This window comes from Syngnathus typhle, linkage group LG4 (assembly GCF_033458585.1).
Source record: "Syngnathus typhle isolate RoL2023-S1 ecotype Sweden linkage group LG4, RoL_Styp_1.0, whole genome shotgun sequence".
Taxonomy (NCBI): Eukaryota; Metazoa; Chordata; class Actinopteri; order Syngnathiformes; family Syngnathidae; genus Syngnathus; species Syngnathus typhle.
In genome coordinates this window covers 19,841,333-19,858,250 of record NC_083741.1, presented here as the reverse complement: position 1 = coordinate 19,858,250, position 16,918 = coordinate 19,841,333, and the positions used below count along the sequence as shown (strand labels likewise).

The 16,918-nt window shown below is 40.5% G+C and overlaps 1 protein-coding gene across 1 annotated transcript in view; it reads right to left on the bottom strand.

Moving 5' to 3' along the window:
• Window positions 1–16,506, bottom strand: part of tox3 (TOX high mobility group box family member 3) — a 32,205-nt gene extending 15,699 nt beyond the window's left edge. The window contains exon 1 of the mRNA XM_061277431.1: window positions 15,914–16,506. Within this exon, the coding sequence (XP_061133415.1) occupies window positions 15,914–16,015 (102 nt within the window). The 5' untranslated portion in view covers window positions 16,016–16,506. The remainder of the gene's footprint in view (window positions 1–15,913) is intronic.
• Window positions 16,507–16,918: the final 412 nt, after the last annotated feature.

Sequence of the window (16,918 nt, the reverse complement as noted above, 5' to 3'; positions counted from 1 at the left end):
CTGCGCCCTGGAGGGAGAGAGAGAGAGTGAGCGGAGGGTGGCGTGGGGGAGCCATGTTAACAGTGTTCCGCATCAACGAGAAGAGGTTGTCAGAGCAGGTGGTTCGTAGCCTCTGGTGCCATCACACCTAACGATGTCCTGCTGAACCTGTTTTCAACCAGGAGTGTCGCACGTAAGACGCGACCTCGCTTAGCAAGTTGGTAATTAACTCAAAAGATGGAAAGTGTTGCTCTGTTACTTCCACAGAGTCTCAGAGATGTCAACGATACACATTTGAGGAGCATATTTATGCAACATTGACAAGGAATGGAGGGACCAATTTGTCCTTACAATTTTCCATGTTCTGAGATCATAAGATCTTTTCAAACAGTCTGTAGAGAGCGAAATGACTCTCCTCCGAGAACTGTAGATGCCTATTCCATGCACATTCTGAGGTGACATCCCAAACATCACACATGAGCAGCTAATGAGGATGACAACTTCATGAGCACGCAAGAGTTTATACATCAGTAAGCCACTTGTCATAAACACAAACGTCCAGACTGTTGAGTTGCGCAGCGAAAGCGCGGACATTGATCGGGATCGTCAAAGTGATAATTAGCTGTGTGACATCCCCGTGGAGCTCTGTGTTTTTATTGGTTTTTAAAGGGGCTCTTTAAGTGTATTTACTAATCTCCTCAATGAACATCTTGAGAAAACATCCCCTGCCACCTGTATCAATCTTTGCCGCTAAAAGCTGTTTCGTGTCTCCAAGCCGAGGGGGGCCCAAAGGCCTCGGTGGAGATCGGGCGTGTCGTTCCCGATTCATTTTTTTTCCCAAAGAGGAGGAGGTCCTTACTGTTCTTGGAGTCCAATGCCAGATGAAATTAAGTGTGATTGGAGGGGCTGCGCAGCTGACGGTAAAATGGGTCAGCGCAGACAATGTAGGCTCTGTAATTAAAAATGATGAGACGGATGAATGTGCGTCTCTATGTATGTAGAATGGAACGCGTTATGAAGCTCAAGTGCTGTTTTTTTTGCCCAACTTACTTTGGCAATTACTATATATATATATATATATATATATATATATATATATATATATATATATATATATATATATATACGTATGTGTGTGTGTGAATGGGCCGAGTAACTGACTGCGATTGTGAACAACCTGAGGCTTGTGCAATTGCCAGACCCAAACAGAGGGCCAACTGGTAGTGTTGAGAGCTTAAATAACTTGTCTGGGTCGTCTTCCACGATAAAAAATGACAAGAAGATCTTCCAAAAACATAGAAGATTCGAGTCAGCTTCTTCTATTTCTTGTTCAACTACCTTGTTCTTTGTCGTTCCTGTGAGTGAAACGCAGAGGAAAGTCAATTTATTTTACATTGGCACTCTTAAAACGCATTCAGCTGAAATGTCAAGAGGCAACGACGATTTGTGCATTCAATAAAAATGCATTACAGTTTTAATGGAAAAACGGTGGCTTACGGCACATGCGCTTGATGAAATGTAGCGGCATAAAGAGAAAGCCACACCGTGTTTATATTCCTCTTCTTCAATAAGAGAGGAGATATTAAGGGCTACAGACAGATGCTGAGCTCAATTTAAATGGACACCACTGTCTATTTAAACCCAGCATGAATACAAGTATATTTTCTTTTGTCTGTCTCAATTGAGAGATGTTTTCGCACCTATTCTTTAAATCCCAGTGCAGGAATATTTGTGTGAAAGAACCAATGTCCGCTGGGAAATAAGGCATTTTGCAGCTATTATCCTGCACAAAATTATTTCGACCTTTAGGGTGAACACAATATTGCATCCATATGACCCCCACTTCACCCTCAATCTGATGGAGTAACCACACATCAGCAAACATGAGCGTTGAACGCTAAACTCCGTAGCTGAGGACCATCAATGTCTGCATGCGTTGGCATCATCTGAATATCAAATATTGCCTTGTCGACAATGGAGGTCTGTGAACACATGGCAGGGCTTCTTACCACTTTTTTCATTAGCTTTAGCAGTTTTCCAAGGGTACAATCAAGCAGTCATAACAGTTTAGCTAATCGAAAAGGACTAAACTAATTCAACCCCCTTATTTCCATCATTACATAAACTGCTGACAAGCCATTTTACAGTCAAGCCAAGACCTCCGGAACATGACACTTATGCTAATATGTTCTGCAGTACAACACACACACTCCGTTATTTCTTTCAATTTCCTTTAGAGCTCGGCCAACAATGTCACTGACTCGGATTTAGAAAAACTCTGAAACGCTACTTTTATTTTCTATTTCTTTAACGAGCCAAAGTAAGAACAAACTGTATTACTGTTGTGCAAGTTTATACTCGCCTTTTCCAAATTTACTGTGCTCACTTTTTTAAAAAGTTTAATACTAAGGGTGGAGCACTCCAAAATTGTTTTTCACATTTCGTGCAACATTACAAAAGAGACAAACAGCTTCATGATTTGGAAACTAAGTTAAAGTTAAATACAAAAAATGCCAACTGCGAGACGCAAATTCTCAAACATGCAAAAAAATCTATTAATGATGAGGTGAATTTGTGAATAGCCAACCACCAATAAATGGGGTTCACTCATAATCTAATAAGAATAAGGAGGGAGAACTATTATTTGAAAGATGCTAATGTGATACGTTATTTACGTCGGCAATGTAGCGATCTCAATCCCGCCAACAAACTGCCGGATTTAACTGATACAACCCGCTTGATGGAACCGTGGATTTCAGAACATGTTCCAAATAAAACAGCAATCCATTAAAAAAAAAAAAGAATCCTGGCGGGATACACTACCAGATCTCCAAAATCTGTGCTCATCTATAAACTCATTCAGCATAAACAGTGGGCAGCTGCTACTGTAACCCTCACAGGGCCCGTTCACGCCCAGCAGGCTAGCAAATACGATGCTGAGCTGACATATATGGATGTATCCCGTCATATGTGGGGAGGGCTACGTTTTGGAAAAGCAAGAGTACAGAACAGCACGTCCACACAGTGGGCTGCTGCTGAATCAATAGTTAATTCAGTTTAAAGCTAAAATCATTACTCCCCCGGCCCAGCACTGTCTTCCACTATTAGGACGGACAGTCCTCAAGAAAGGGCAGCGCTGAGGGGAAGTTTGTTTCGAGTACCGCTGAATGTCATCTCAGTGGTTGGGCTTGGAGTCGGAGCGGTTCAGTTCAGTTCTGGCCTCACTGATTATCTCGGCGAGCGAGCGTCAACGCAGCCTAGAGGCGCAGTTTAAACTCCCGCTGTAAATCTACTTGGAGTCTAGGTGTCAATGAAATCCACTCCTTCGACACATCAAAGTCAAGATGGAGATTCCCGTGCCTTTATTCTTCTTTAGGATCAACTAACAGTTGAAGGCATGGTATTGTTTTATTCCTTAAGGATGAATTTATATTCAGTCGACAAACGCCAAGTTTTGGGGAACTTGAAAGGCAAGTTAAATTCCCAATGGCTTGACCTAACAAGGTTCCACTGTCATGGCTGACTAATTAACTCGCATCATTTGTTTTTTGTTTGAGCACAGTATGTCAACACCGCGGTAGTACAGGTCAACATCCAACCTCGCTTTTGTTCCGTGTTGCTTCCCGTCCTTGAGATGCGACCATCGTCCTACAAGAAAGCAACCAGCCAAATGGGGCGCCATCTTTGATCTTGCGGGGTGAGCGGCCATTGGCTGACGGCCACAAAAGAAGCTTAGGAGATGAAGAGGGCCTCAGAAATATGGTGTAGTCTTGTCACAATGGCTGGTGCTAGCGCATGAAGACTGAAGCTGGAGTGGCGGTGTCATGAGAGGCCTGATGGTGGGCTCTTGTTGTCTCAGCTTGAGCCCCCACGTCGTCTTCACACTGTTTGTTCCTAGAGGCTTTGAACAAACTCCAAGATGCTCTCAATGTATTTGGGACTAAGCTCATTTTGCTGCGTTTGAGTGGAGCTCACTACCAAACACGGGACAACTAATTAGTCGGGATGTCACGATTTTCACGACACGGCCTTGATATCATTGTTGTCTTGTGTCAGTATAAAAAAGACAGCTTTAGCCATCTAGCATCGTAGCGCTGTGGCTAGCAAATATCCGTGTATAATTGTATAATCATATTTTGTAGTGGTACTAATGGTGACTCTGGTTTTATTTCTCCTGCTTGACTGAGCAGCAAGTTACGAAATAAAAAAACCCGTCCAATTACTGAAGGAACACTCTCACACGTGGGTCTCACCCTGCAGTGCTATTATTGGCAAATATATCTTTTCCAACAACCGTATGGAACGTGAAATAAGTCACTTTTTTCAAAGCCTGCAACGCGGGAAGTAGTAAGGAAGCAGAATTTCGTCAACCTATTTTTAGTACATGCTCATTTGGAAGTCGCAGTTCAACTAGTTTTTCTATGACGTGGGTTGCTGTGTTTGTTTTGAATGCGTCGGAGTATCATTAAGGGAGGGGGGGGGGGGTACAGAATATCAATAAAAGCATTCCATTCTCATCTGTTTCTTTTTCCTTTAGTGAGACAAATCCCCAGTGCCGCTTTTGTCCTCACTGGTATTCATAGCATAAACCTGCAGCAAACATATACTAAGCACGACCAGTTGTTCAATCTCTATAAATCTGAAACACACAAACTGCTGAGCGACGACTCGTATATCAGTCCATTATATAGCGCCGAGCTCGACTGTATTAAACAAATTGCCCGGGCCTGCAGCTGGAAAAGAGAAGCAATATGGAGAGAGCAGAGGTTATTGTCTAATTTAAATCCTGGCAACGTTCCCAGAGCTGCGCCACATTCCAATTTGTGGCTGTGTTGCTTGGCACTCCCCGACAGAGGTCCGGCACTGCAAATACTCTCGGGCCGCTCTCCAGAAATGTGTCTTCCAAAAAGTGACAATCAACAAGTTGGCAGGGAATAAACGGCAACAGCCGGGTAAAATTAAAACGAAAGCTGTGAGAATGTACGAAATGCAGATTGTGTGACACAACTTTTCCTGCAACTGGTTGGAAAAAGTAATCGCCGCATGTTTCCAGTTAGTAACAAGTTGATAACATTCCAAATGTTTTCTAATTACTGTTGTAATTCAAAGATGGTCACAAATGTGTTTTTCTGAAAATGTCCTTTGTCAACTATTTCTAAAGTCAAAATATACTTTGTTGTGTTTAAAAATGTTTCAATGTTTTCATACAGTTCCATCTCACTTAATGTTATTGCCGAGTTTCGTTGAATAAAAAAGAAAAAAAAAAAAGCTGGAAAAGACATCTGTGAACATGCAGCAGTCGCAGAATGGCTGAGTGGGCTTTTAGAGGCAATTAGCTTTTTCAAGCATTTTCTCCTTGGTGGACTATTTTGCATTCGTCTGTGAGACTGACAGCAACTCGAGACATTATTAGTCAAATCTGATAAACGCTCAAATGTCGTTTCATTGTTTCCCTTTGAATACCTTCAAACAAAACAAAATACCTGATTGTAAAAGGAATATTTTTATATTAAATCAGAAAATCTTACATCTCTGCTATGATATATGGAATATACAGAGATTTGGGTCCAAGAGTTCCCTAGTGAGAGTCACATTATTGCACCAAATCTCAGGTTTCTCACATGGCCATGCGATCTTACACATGCAGCTTGCGAGCTAATGTGATTTGGGAGGAGAGAGCCATTTTAAAGACAGAAAGAGCAAGAAAAACGTACCCTACAGCATGATGGAAAAACAGCGAAATGTCAGTTAGATGATACAGTGGGATTATTTGAGACCTTTATATTGCTATTTATAGCGCTGGGACTAAATTGGTTGAAGTAGCTTCCTAGTAAGCATTAAGTCGAAGATTTATTTGTAGTGGAAGTGTATTAATCTGATGAGCATTGACCTACATTTGAGTGACAAACAATGTTAAATCGAGTCTCCATATTACGTCAAATTCCAGATTTCATTTAGTTTCACATATTATAATTCCATAATAATTACCATTTTCAGGCTGGTATTCCGACAGTTTCACATTTATAACTTGGAATTTGTACCCTTTTCAACCCTTGGTAATATTTTGAAGCGCAATAATAAGGCCTACAGGGTATATATTAACTTCACTGCCATTGACGAGAAGAGACGTCAAGTATTAGTTTGTGCTGGGCTGGCATTGACGAGAATTGACGTCAAACATCACTTTGTACTGAGCTGGCAGCGAATGAGTCGCGACGGTAACCCTGAGAGATAAAACTGAAAAGTGGAAGTGGAAATGACACAACGGAACGCTAGAACACACCACAAGACTAACAAGCTTGTGGTAAACCACTATTCCTCCATTGATTTCTCCATTGATTGGATCAAACATGTAATTAATCCTGCGGACTTGAGCTTGTCACGCACAACTGACACAATGAGCACAATTAAATTAGTGATTATGAATGAAGACCATTTGCTGCACGCCCACAAACACCACCATCATTATAGAAATTGCTCTGGTTCTTCTGCCATTAGAGCGCATTGAAACAACCTTGTATGTTCTGTTGGACGTCTATTTCTCCCCCCCCCTCCCCCCGGCAGTATTGATTTCCTCCTCCATCTACGCCCCCTGTTAGTGCCCTCTCCTTTACCCATCCCCCTTGTTTCCCCACTGCAAGTCGCCTTAAAAGAAAGGGACTCATTGACATTTTCTGTACTTGAGCCTTGACCCGATTTGTTGGACCAGAAGGAGAGTTTCTCTGCTCACACAGATGAGGTCAGCCAGCTCATTCTTTATGGACTTCACTTTTTATTTACACCTCCGACAGAATTTTTTAAATCCTTCCTTAAGCAATGTGGACACTTTCAGCTAGGTTGATGGTCAAGAAGCCTCGGGAGCCAAACTGCACTAAGCCGATTAATCGATGTAAAAACAATGAGGAAATCTGTTAATTCAACAAGGGGGCGCCCAGCCAGAAAGGCTTAGAAAAGGCTTCCCCGCTGTCATCAACTCATTTACCAACAGCCAAAGGGTAGAGTCACCCAGAATCATCGGGAAAGTTAATCTTTTTCTTTGTGGGAATGGATCAATATTGTATACCATTTTTTCTGTATCTGTGTTGTAACCCCAGACAGGCTAGTGTCACATTGGAGATGTCATGTATACAAAGTGAAAGATCAGGGACAAGAAAAGCCCACAGGATGGCTGCCAAGGTCTCTGACATCCAGTGCGGTATGTAGCCATGATAAGGAAAATGCTCTCTGAACTAAAGTAGAACTGAAAATATATGGTTGGACAAACTTCTCAGGATGTCTTGGTCAACGATTTTTTAAATTATTTCTCCTCACGGTAGAAAAAAAAGAAGTAAAAATATTTAATTCCAAGGATACAGTACTAAACTGTGCTGTTATTCCAAAACAGCCTTTAAGCTTCAACGCTAATCAAAAAATTTAAATCCTTTCCAATAATTATTTGACTATATATCAAAGTATATTGACATGGAATTACAGCATTAAGACAACAATTCTATAATACCATAAACAAAGCAGTGAGAGGTCTTAATAATGTTGAATAATTCCTATCCTAATCCTATTTGGATAATGAAGAGATTAATACAGTGTGTCAATCCTATTTTTTGGCATGTTCTCTAGAAAGATGCTCTAAAAATGGTTCCCTGTCATATCAAATTGAATTCATGCAACATAAAAGAAATAAGTGTCTGCTTTTTTCAAAGAAAGCAATGAATAAAATAAGGCACTTGTGCTCTGGGGTGTGATTTGTCATTGTAATTCCGTGCTCGCTCACCTACACTTAAAACATGATCCTTCTGGATTTTAATTAAGCACCAAGGTAGCTCCCAAGGGGCTCCGACTTGGCAAAGGAAACCACTTTGATTTACTACTTTGTTGTTTCTACTTGAAGCTCGCCTCTTATGAGGGAGCTGCATTGATGAATGAAAGAGCCCGAGACGTTTTCTTTCTAATTTGTTAATTAGTTCCCGTCAATTCGGGGGGGGGGAATCAAAATGTGTGAAAAGCTATTGAACATGCAAGTGTTAGGCTGAATGTAACCAAAAAAGTGTTTCCAGTAACTGTAGCATGAAACTAAATAATTATATCCATCCATCCATCGGTGGTGCATTTCATAGAATGTACTGCAATACAATATAATCGTAATGTTATCGTAAAATCAAGATACGATTATACACCAGGTAAATAATAAGTTGATATTACGATACAATAAAACTTGTCTTCATTTATCGTTTACCTAACATTAAATCAAATTGGGTGATCTAAATGATCACATTGTGACATACCAAATTATCTTCTACGATTTATTATCACTAACGTATTCTCATGCCGAATCGTCACGATGCTATTCTTTGCGAGTGCTATTTTCCCACACTTAGCGATACTGTACCATGACAGTTAACAACGCAATTTATTGCAAGAGGCCTGTTTAGTTTTACCACTGTAGCCAAAGCTAACAGTGTTGGATCTGTCTCTCGTTACAACAAATCGTGGATGGAGGCCTGTCCTGAATATGGAAAAAATGTAATATAATCCAGGTGTTCAATACTGTTTTAACAGGCTGCATTCCCTGGAATAACTCTAGCAACACAATGTGCTTCTGATTACCTCCGTCCAATTTAGTTCTGTTGTTAATCCCCGAACAGATGTGCCGGGTAGTTTCTCAGCTCTTTTCTCAGGATGATCAGCTGAGACAAGTTACATTCTTTTGTTCAAACAACTATGTGTTTGGGAAGAATCAAGACCAGCTTCAAGGTGAAGCGTACAAAAGATGGTCAACAGCAGGCCAGAACACATCTGACGGTCAGTTCCCAGAAGCAAACGGAGTCTCCGTGCTACAGGGAGCGCTTAGCTTCGATTAGCTGCTGGAGCTGCTGAAGGTCACCACTGTGGAGCGGAGCAGCCAGCAGCAGGCCTTCATAAAACCATGCGGCGTATCATTATTTTTAAAGTGTTTCATTATGGACGGTTAACCTTGGCTAACTTTGACCTAACGTTGTAATCAGCTGCCACTAATGCTTTCCAAACAGGGCGATCGAGCCGCCCCGCTCCTTGTTTATCAGCCAGGAAAAAAAAAACATCAAATGCACAATTTTACGGGCTGTGCAGGTATTAAGACAGTTAGCCCCCCCCAAAAAAACCAGTCATGCCATCAAGGGCATACACCGCCAATGTCGAAGCCTTCATCTGCTACTCCACCTCATGGACGACTCGAGCAGCCAAAGAAAACAACCAGGACATGCTGTGAACACTCCAAAATATCAGAAGTTGAATCAAGAATTTCATAGAGCCCCTTTTCAGCAAAATGTTAGTTGATGTTTCAGGGACTGGGCCGCCCGCCGCGCTGCACTTTCCTTTGGTAATCATACCAGTAGACCAAACACCTCTCAAAGATATGATAATCCATCAATAGACAGTGTAATAGGAGATTGTTAGCCGAATTGAATGAAAGCGACACTTCTGACTGGTACGATAATTTATTTGGATTTTTCACTACAATAACCCACTTGCATCGGGATCAAGAAAGAACCTACAGGACATTTGTCCTACCCAACAATGTCTTCTCATTAGTTAGTTCGACTGTAGTTCTTTCTGTCTTTGTTTCTGGTTACACTTCCACGATTAACATAATAAAAGCCACACTATCGTTTCATCGCTGTGATAAAAAAAATAAAAGAAGAAAAAGCTTGGTGTTCTGCCCTGCACCCATTAGTCAATTTTTATGTAAAGCTAATATTGAAGCTTTTTGCCCAATGGCTCCGTGAGATATTTGCACACCTGCTGCTTTTGTCGGTCCTTTTGAGTGCAGCCTAGTAACGCAATGCATTATGGGAATGTGTCGTATGAGGGGAGTGGACTGGCGGTTAATTGTATTGTGCAGATAAATCATACGCAAAACACACCACCAGCCCAGAAGGAAGAAATTCTAACCCTGTTGCTGGAAAGATAGCTTCTATTTTTTTCCAAACTAGTTTTGACAGGGAACGATTCTATTCCATATTTATGATGTTACACATCTATCTTGCTTACCATCTCAATTGAAGATAACCAGCACAAACATTTAAAAAGAATGTGAGCAATCTAACTGAGAGAATTATGTGGGGAGTGAATTTATCATGGGCGGAATGGGGGAAGATCTTAAATCAAACATGTCAAGTGAAAAGACAACTGTTTTAACATGACCCATGAGCCCATTAGGAGGATTGGATATTAGAGCTATGAAACATCCAAGTTCTGCCCCATCTGGAAAGCTTTAAAAATGGATTTGTCCTAACCACTGAAGGGACAACACTCGTGATTGACTGACTCGATTGAGGAATACTTGAGATAGAAGTCGCTGGGTAGTGAGTATTGTTCACAATTAAGATGCAGCGAGCCCGATACCAAACCAGAGACTTTGAGGTGATAAGACCAGGACAGGGTCCTTTGGAAGCAGGATCTCAAGTCCTACACACCTGCACTTGTTTTGACCTTGTTTGATGGCCACATCTGATTACGAAATCATCGTAAATCAACTCTTAAAGCAAGCGTTAAACATTTACAGAACATATAAATAAAACTGAGCAATGTAGCGCTTCTTTTAAGGTTACTTGGAATTACCACTATTTTTTTGTATTTGTGATTTGATGATCTGGGGAAAGTAATACACCGACTGAAATGGTGTTGCTAATAAATTCAAATTTTATTTTGCCTTTCTTTAATCCTTTTATATATCCAGCAATTTAATGTTGAAAGCATTGTGGGGACAGGAAAGTGTGGTGTCCATGGCTGCCGACTTAACAAGTGCATATCTACATTGTACAAGCACACAACAGAGAGATAAGGGGTATATAATATGAGCTGCGGACTGAATGCACAGCTGCAGGTTCACACGGAGGCTTGGGCGCTAATAGCACTGAGTCAACATGTGCAAACATCATTTAGGGCCTTTAAAATCTGGATTTAGGGAAGTGTTTGAAATGAGAGAGAGAGAGAAAAAACAAGAACCATGTTATTATGTACTTGGTGGTTTTAAACTCGGGGTGCTTCGCCGCGTTTTAAGGGTCGCCGGCTTTAATTGTCGACAACTATGTTGTAGTTTTTTTGCAAACAGAATAAATGCTCAAAGAACTCTGCAAATGTTTTGCTGAGATTTTTTAGTAATAGCACGAGAGACAATTAAAAATATCTGTCAAGGGCCATTTATTGTTTAAACTACATTTATGTGAACTAATTGAGGAGAGACAGAATTTGTTCATCCATGCCTGTATGATGGACAATACCAATTTAATACTTACATGGACAATTACTTCATTGTGACTCAGACGGACAAATTTAAGACCACAACAATTTGCAAATGGGTCAGTCACTACCCCGCACATTTTTGTGGGCAGCTGATTTGTAGTAAAACAATGCCACTACTCGAATCAGAGCCAAAATGCGAAAGAACACAAAGCTATCCCCGTTGACAACACGATGATAAATAAATTTGATTAACAAGCGATAGAGCAGATTTAAAGATGCGTGCTCCGCCCTGAACGCTGAGTAAACGAGAGTTGTTGTTGTGTTTTTTTAACAAGCTACAATGTCAGAATTAAAGAGCGGTTTGTGTGTTGGACTATTCCAATGCCTGTTCTTTTTTTTTTGGCGCCTCTGTCAAATATGTCTTATAAAACATGAGTTGTGTTTTCCAACTCAATCAATATTTTAGAAAGCGTACAAAGATTACGATGTTTCTGGAAAAAATATCAAATGTATCAAAATAGGTGATCCTGCAAATCAACAAATTAATTTAACAAAATAAATTGGTCACTTTGACTGTTAGCAGTGTCAAAGCCTCTGTCGTCAACATAATTCTCAGCTTCAGAGTACTGCGGCGATGACGAGGCACTAAAAATAAACCCTCTCTCATCTCAGTGGGAAAATTGGGTGTTAAATAAATCTGGCAAACTACAGTTTCTGACAGCCTACAATTAAAAGGCTGTACCCCCCCCCCCCAAAAAGTAAAAACAGCATCAACTATTCACGTCTTGTACAATTACACATTTTACACGTACCCTGGAGTCCTATCTGTCAACCGTGGGCCTTGAAAAAACAGCTTGTGAGGTCACACACACACACGTATCCATACACACATACTCATGTACACACACATAAACACACGCTTCCTGGGCACACAGTTTAGGTTGTGTTTGGATATGTTTAGAATGTGTGTGATGAAATGGCACCAGCTGTGTACACTAGAGGGATGCAGAAGCTCCACCAGGCGAAGCTTTAACCCCTTCCATGCTTACTGTGCAGAAGGCGGGACAAAGGACACAATGAGAGTAGGGAAGGAAGGGGAGGGGGGGTAGAGCTTTTGCAACTATTCAGTGTCAGGATCAGTTTCTTTTTACAGACCCAGTAAATGCCTCAGGTAATTACAGCTGCAACCCTTCAACTGACTGTTTTTTTTTTCCACAGCTTAAACATGAGTGACTCGAGATGCTCATTAGTTGCTTAAAAAAAAAAAAAAATGCATAATTGTAAAAGTGCAATTTGCACATTTAATGTTCTAGGCTACTAAGAACATAAAATAGATTAATTTAGCAGCCAGAAGAGCCCACCAAACATATTAATGTAATATGTAGCATACCGCATTGAGCAGATTACTCAAAATGAGGCATGGTATAAACAACAATAACAATTGGGGTGAAGAATGGTCTGCAGGACGTCTTGGCATAGGAGGACAGATTTTATTCAAGGGGAGGAAAAAAAACAACAGACTGCTGCAGTGAAGTGGAGACTGGAGTGTAATACTGCCCTACAACAGGGTAAGCTATGTTTTTTTCGTTCTCATTTATCACTGTCTGTACTTAAATATTACTGTGGAGCTGCAATTTTATTGTAGAGGAGATTGAATGAACCAAGAAAATGGGTTGCTGCACCTTGTGGAGTAGCTGGAGTGGACATTTTCAATGCCCAGAGCTGCTGTGCAGGAACAGGGTAAGCTAAAGTTAGCATACATTATTTGGTTATTTCTAGCAACGGCATTTCAAATGTTAGCTAGTAAGGTAAAAGGAGCACAGTACATGCAATTAGTTGTCATATCTAGCCAAATACACTCAAATTTTACAACGGTATGTCAATTTTATTCCGATACTAAGGACAGCAACACAAAAGACTGTTCCAGCAAAGTGCAGTATCCAGATCGAATGCACAGCAACGAGGTAAGCTAATGTTAGCATATGCATTCTTATTTATCATCATGTATCCTCAAATGTTACAAGTGCAACAACTATTCTATTATGCTAATGTTTGTTCTTTCATCCTCTCAAACACAAAAGTTGTTTTACGTCTCTCCATATGTTTTAGTACTGGTGGAATTCCTGTTGGTTTGAGTATTAGCGCTAGAGCAGGTGAAGAGTTTGCAAGAACATCTGTTGGTAATTTCAATCTCTCTGTGCCTGGAGGCAATGAAATCCCACACTAAATGGATACTGTATCTGAAACATTATTAAGGAAGAAAAAACAGGAGGGAGGCAGACCAGATGGTCATAAATCTGAGGGATACACTGGGTCCCTTTTTCATGAAAGCATTTAGGTTGATCACATTCTGTTTTTACAAATACCAAAAAGCCAGACAAACCCAAATAGCTCCTTGTCTTCTGTTCAGTGCTAAGATTTACATGTGTAAACCGCATAACCTTCGCTGTCTCCCATCATGCGCATTACACGGAATCGAACAAATAAACATTGAATGCGTGGAAATAAAACTCCAGTGTGCTCATTTAAAGCTTCTCCAAACATTGGAAGCAGCTCTGTTACTGACTGTAACCTTGTGTTGCTTCATGTAATCCAAAATTGCAATAAAATAAAAAACGTGAGTCACAAGGCTGAGTCAGCAACTTAACAACCAATCAGTGAAGTAATAATGTCAAAAAGTCAGAAAAAGTCTGAGTGGAATGGAACTTCTGAGGTAAAAAACAATCAATATATATATTTCTTTTTATTTTATTTTATGAGACGTCTCACACTTTTGACATTCTGGTTATGAATCTTGGCCCAGTCCTCCTTTTTTAGAGTTTCATGTTCTCCTCTTACATGCTTTTTTATAGACTGGATGATGAAATTCCCTCATTCAATTGAAAGCATTTTGCAGAATCACTATTCATCTGTGTGAAGTCGTAGCTTGATCCTCCTCCATCTCATCTCTATTAATTATAACTTGAGCACCTAATTAACTTCTGTGTCACTCGTTTGGCTTTTTCTGTCCATTAAATAAAAAATTAAAAAAAAGAACCTCCCATGTCTCCAAAACTGCTTCTGTGTTGAGTATGTTTTTGTTCTTTTACTCAAGATCCTGTCAGGATGCATAAATAGATTTAATTGAGCGATGCATAACACCAACTGACTGCAAGTGCTTGGCAAAGTGAGAAATAAACAGAGGGCGAGTTTGAATGATGCATGCAAACGAGAGCACCATGCATCATCTCCCTTCCCATCATAACTCTTTTAACGTTGTCGGCAATTAACTGTTACGGACGATTACACTTGACCTGAGGAATTTAGAAGTCAACGAAGGTATCAAGCCAAATCAAAGAAGCGTTCTCTAGGGGCTGATGACATGATGAAATCGGGCACATATGACAAGTTGGTCGCAATGGAGATGATGAAACAGTGCGACAAAGCCGGCAACTTTTTTTTTTTAATGTAGCTGGAGAGGCCAAATAAATCTGATAACTTGGGGGCAGAGGAGGGGCATAGTTTGGACAACAACAAAAACAGTTGTGGGATTATTATTATTTTTTATCGTGATGATGTATCACCACTGCTACAATGTTGACATATTGTGAGAAAAAAAATGTGGGGCTTACATAACATTGTGGGGCTAATGAACAGAGTACAACTCTCTGGAGATGCTTATCAAGCAGGCAGTGAGGTGATTCTTGGAAATAGTCGTGTTAATGGACAACATCACATGGTCGCTTATAATTTGCATTTGGAAACATAGCTGATGAGATAGGGTGGTTAAAATCTATGTTTTGGATGGGTATGAGAATCAGTTATGTGATTGTTAACAATTCGGTTTGTTTTGAAATTGGAGTGCACGACTTGGCTGTTGATGTACTCGTAACAAGAAGCAACATGACATTTACTGAAAATGCCAAAACCTGTAGTGGCTTAGTAAAGTTTCACACCTAAGTACTAATACAATTTGACATGCTGTTTAGTTTCTTATTTTACTACTGAGTTCCGTTCTTACAACACAATTTTGTACTCAAGTCCAAACTGTCTGCAGTCAATCACTAATCAATAATAAGACAGTAGAAAAGTCAAAATTATGAGGTAGGAGGAGAAAAAAAGTGCAACAGTAATAGCCTTGTGTTCCACCATTGTTTTTTTTTTTTAACGATTTTTTTAAGGGATACCATAACTTGTGCAAAGCAGTCGAATAGGAAAAGATAATCCCGATATTGAATTATTTCAAAATACTACTATATTATCTTGAAAAACATCCTGGAGTAGAAAATGCATAAACTATTTATGAGAAATAATTTTACATTTTCTGGGAAAAACTATAATACTACTATTTACTGCAGCAACTACTGCAGCACTGATCGGATTTTATCTTGCATTATTTGAGGTTGACCAAACTATGTCTTTAGATCCTAAAAATATTTGCAAGTGAAGATTTTTTTTGTTTATGGCTTAACGGTCCATTTTCTTCAGCAATAAGAAGTCATTGCCTCCTGTGCGCTTGTTCCTAATTCGTGATGTCATTAAGTTTGATCTTGGAAGATTTTAACACGCTGCACCAAAGTCTGTTAAAAAGTTTGCTTATAAGTGAATCAACCGAGTAGATTTCAATCCAATAAGGTTAGATAAAGATCAGGAAAATAATACTGTACATGTTGGAAGTCAGTTTGCAAGAGATGCACGCTGATGTTAGGATTATCATCACCAAATAAGCCCTCCTCACCTTGTTGAAGTTGTAGTATCCCAAACAGTGGGAGAAATCCAGGTTCGCTGGTTCTCCAGGAATAGAATTTCCACCGGCATTGGGGTAAAAACGTACATCCATGGCAAAAGGATGAGAGGGGGTCGCGCGGCTGTGGCGCACCGGGGTACTGGGTGCTGTGCTCAGCTTTACAATCCAAAGCGCACCGGGGGAGCCTGGTGGTGGAGGTGGTGGTGGTAGTAGTAGTTGCAGTAAAAGTAGTCAAAGTAGAAGTTGGTTTATCCCTCTTCTGCGCGCAAGGAATCCTTGCAGGAAATCTGTAAGAAGGTGCCCCTCATGGAGCGCCAGTGGCCGAGCATGTACGCGCAGCTGCTGGATACAAAAGACCGGCAGGGAGCGAGTGAGCGAACGGGCGGGCGAGTGAGCGAGGCTCAAGTGAGCGCGGGTCCACCTCCTTCCTACTACTTCTTCTCCAGCTCCTTCTCACGTGCACCCATTAAAAGTTCAAAGTTAGTCCTTCCGACACATTTCCACGTGAGTAGATGCAATTTAGCGGAGGAAAGTAGATTATTATAGGACACGCGGTGAGTGGAAGTGATGCGTGATCGGTAAAGATTGACTGCACGCACACAACCAGAGGAAAACAAGGTAAAGTGTGCGCAGGAGACCAAGACACGCCCATGCTAAAAGGCTGGTAACACATATTGATGATTAACGTGGAAAAAAAAAAAAAAAAACACAATTTGTCACTACCGTTTTTTTCCATGTATAATGCGCCCCCATGTATAATACACACCCTAAAAATGGCATGTTGGTGCTGGAAAAAAGCCTGTACCCATGTATAATACGCACCCAAATTTTGCCTTCTACTTAAGTCCGTAAACGTAAAATTATTTCAGAAAAAAGATCATCTTTGGGAACAACCGGATGTTATTCTGCCGGTCAGTATCAGTGCGCATGCGCTGGCAATTCAATAGCGAAGAAATGTTTCGGATTTGTGTAGGGTACATTGTGACAGCAAACGAG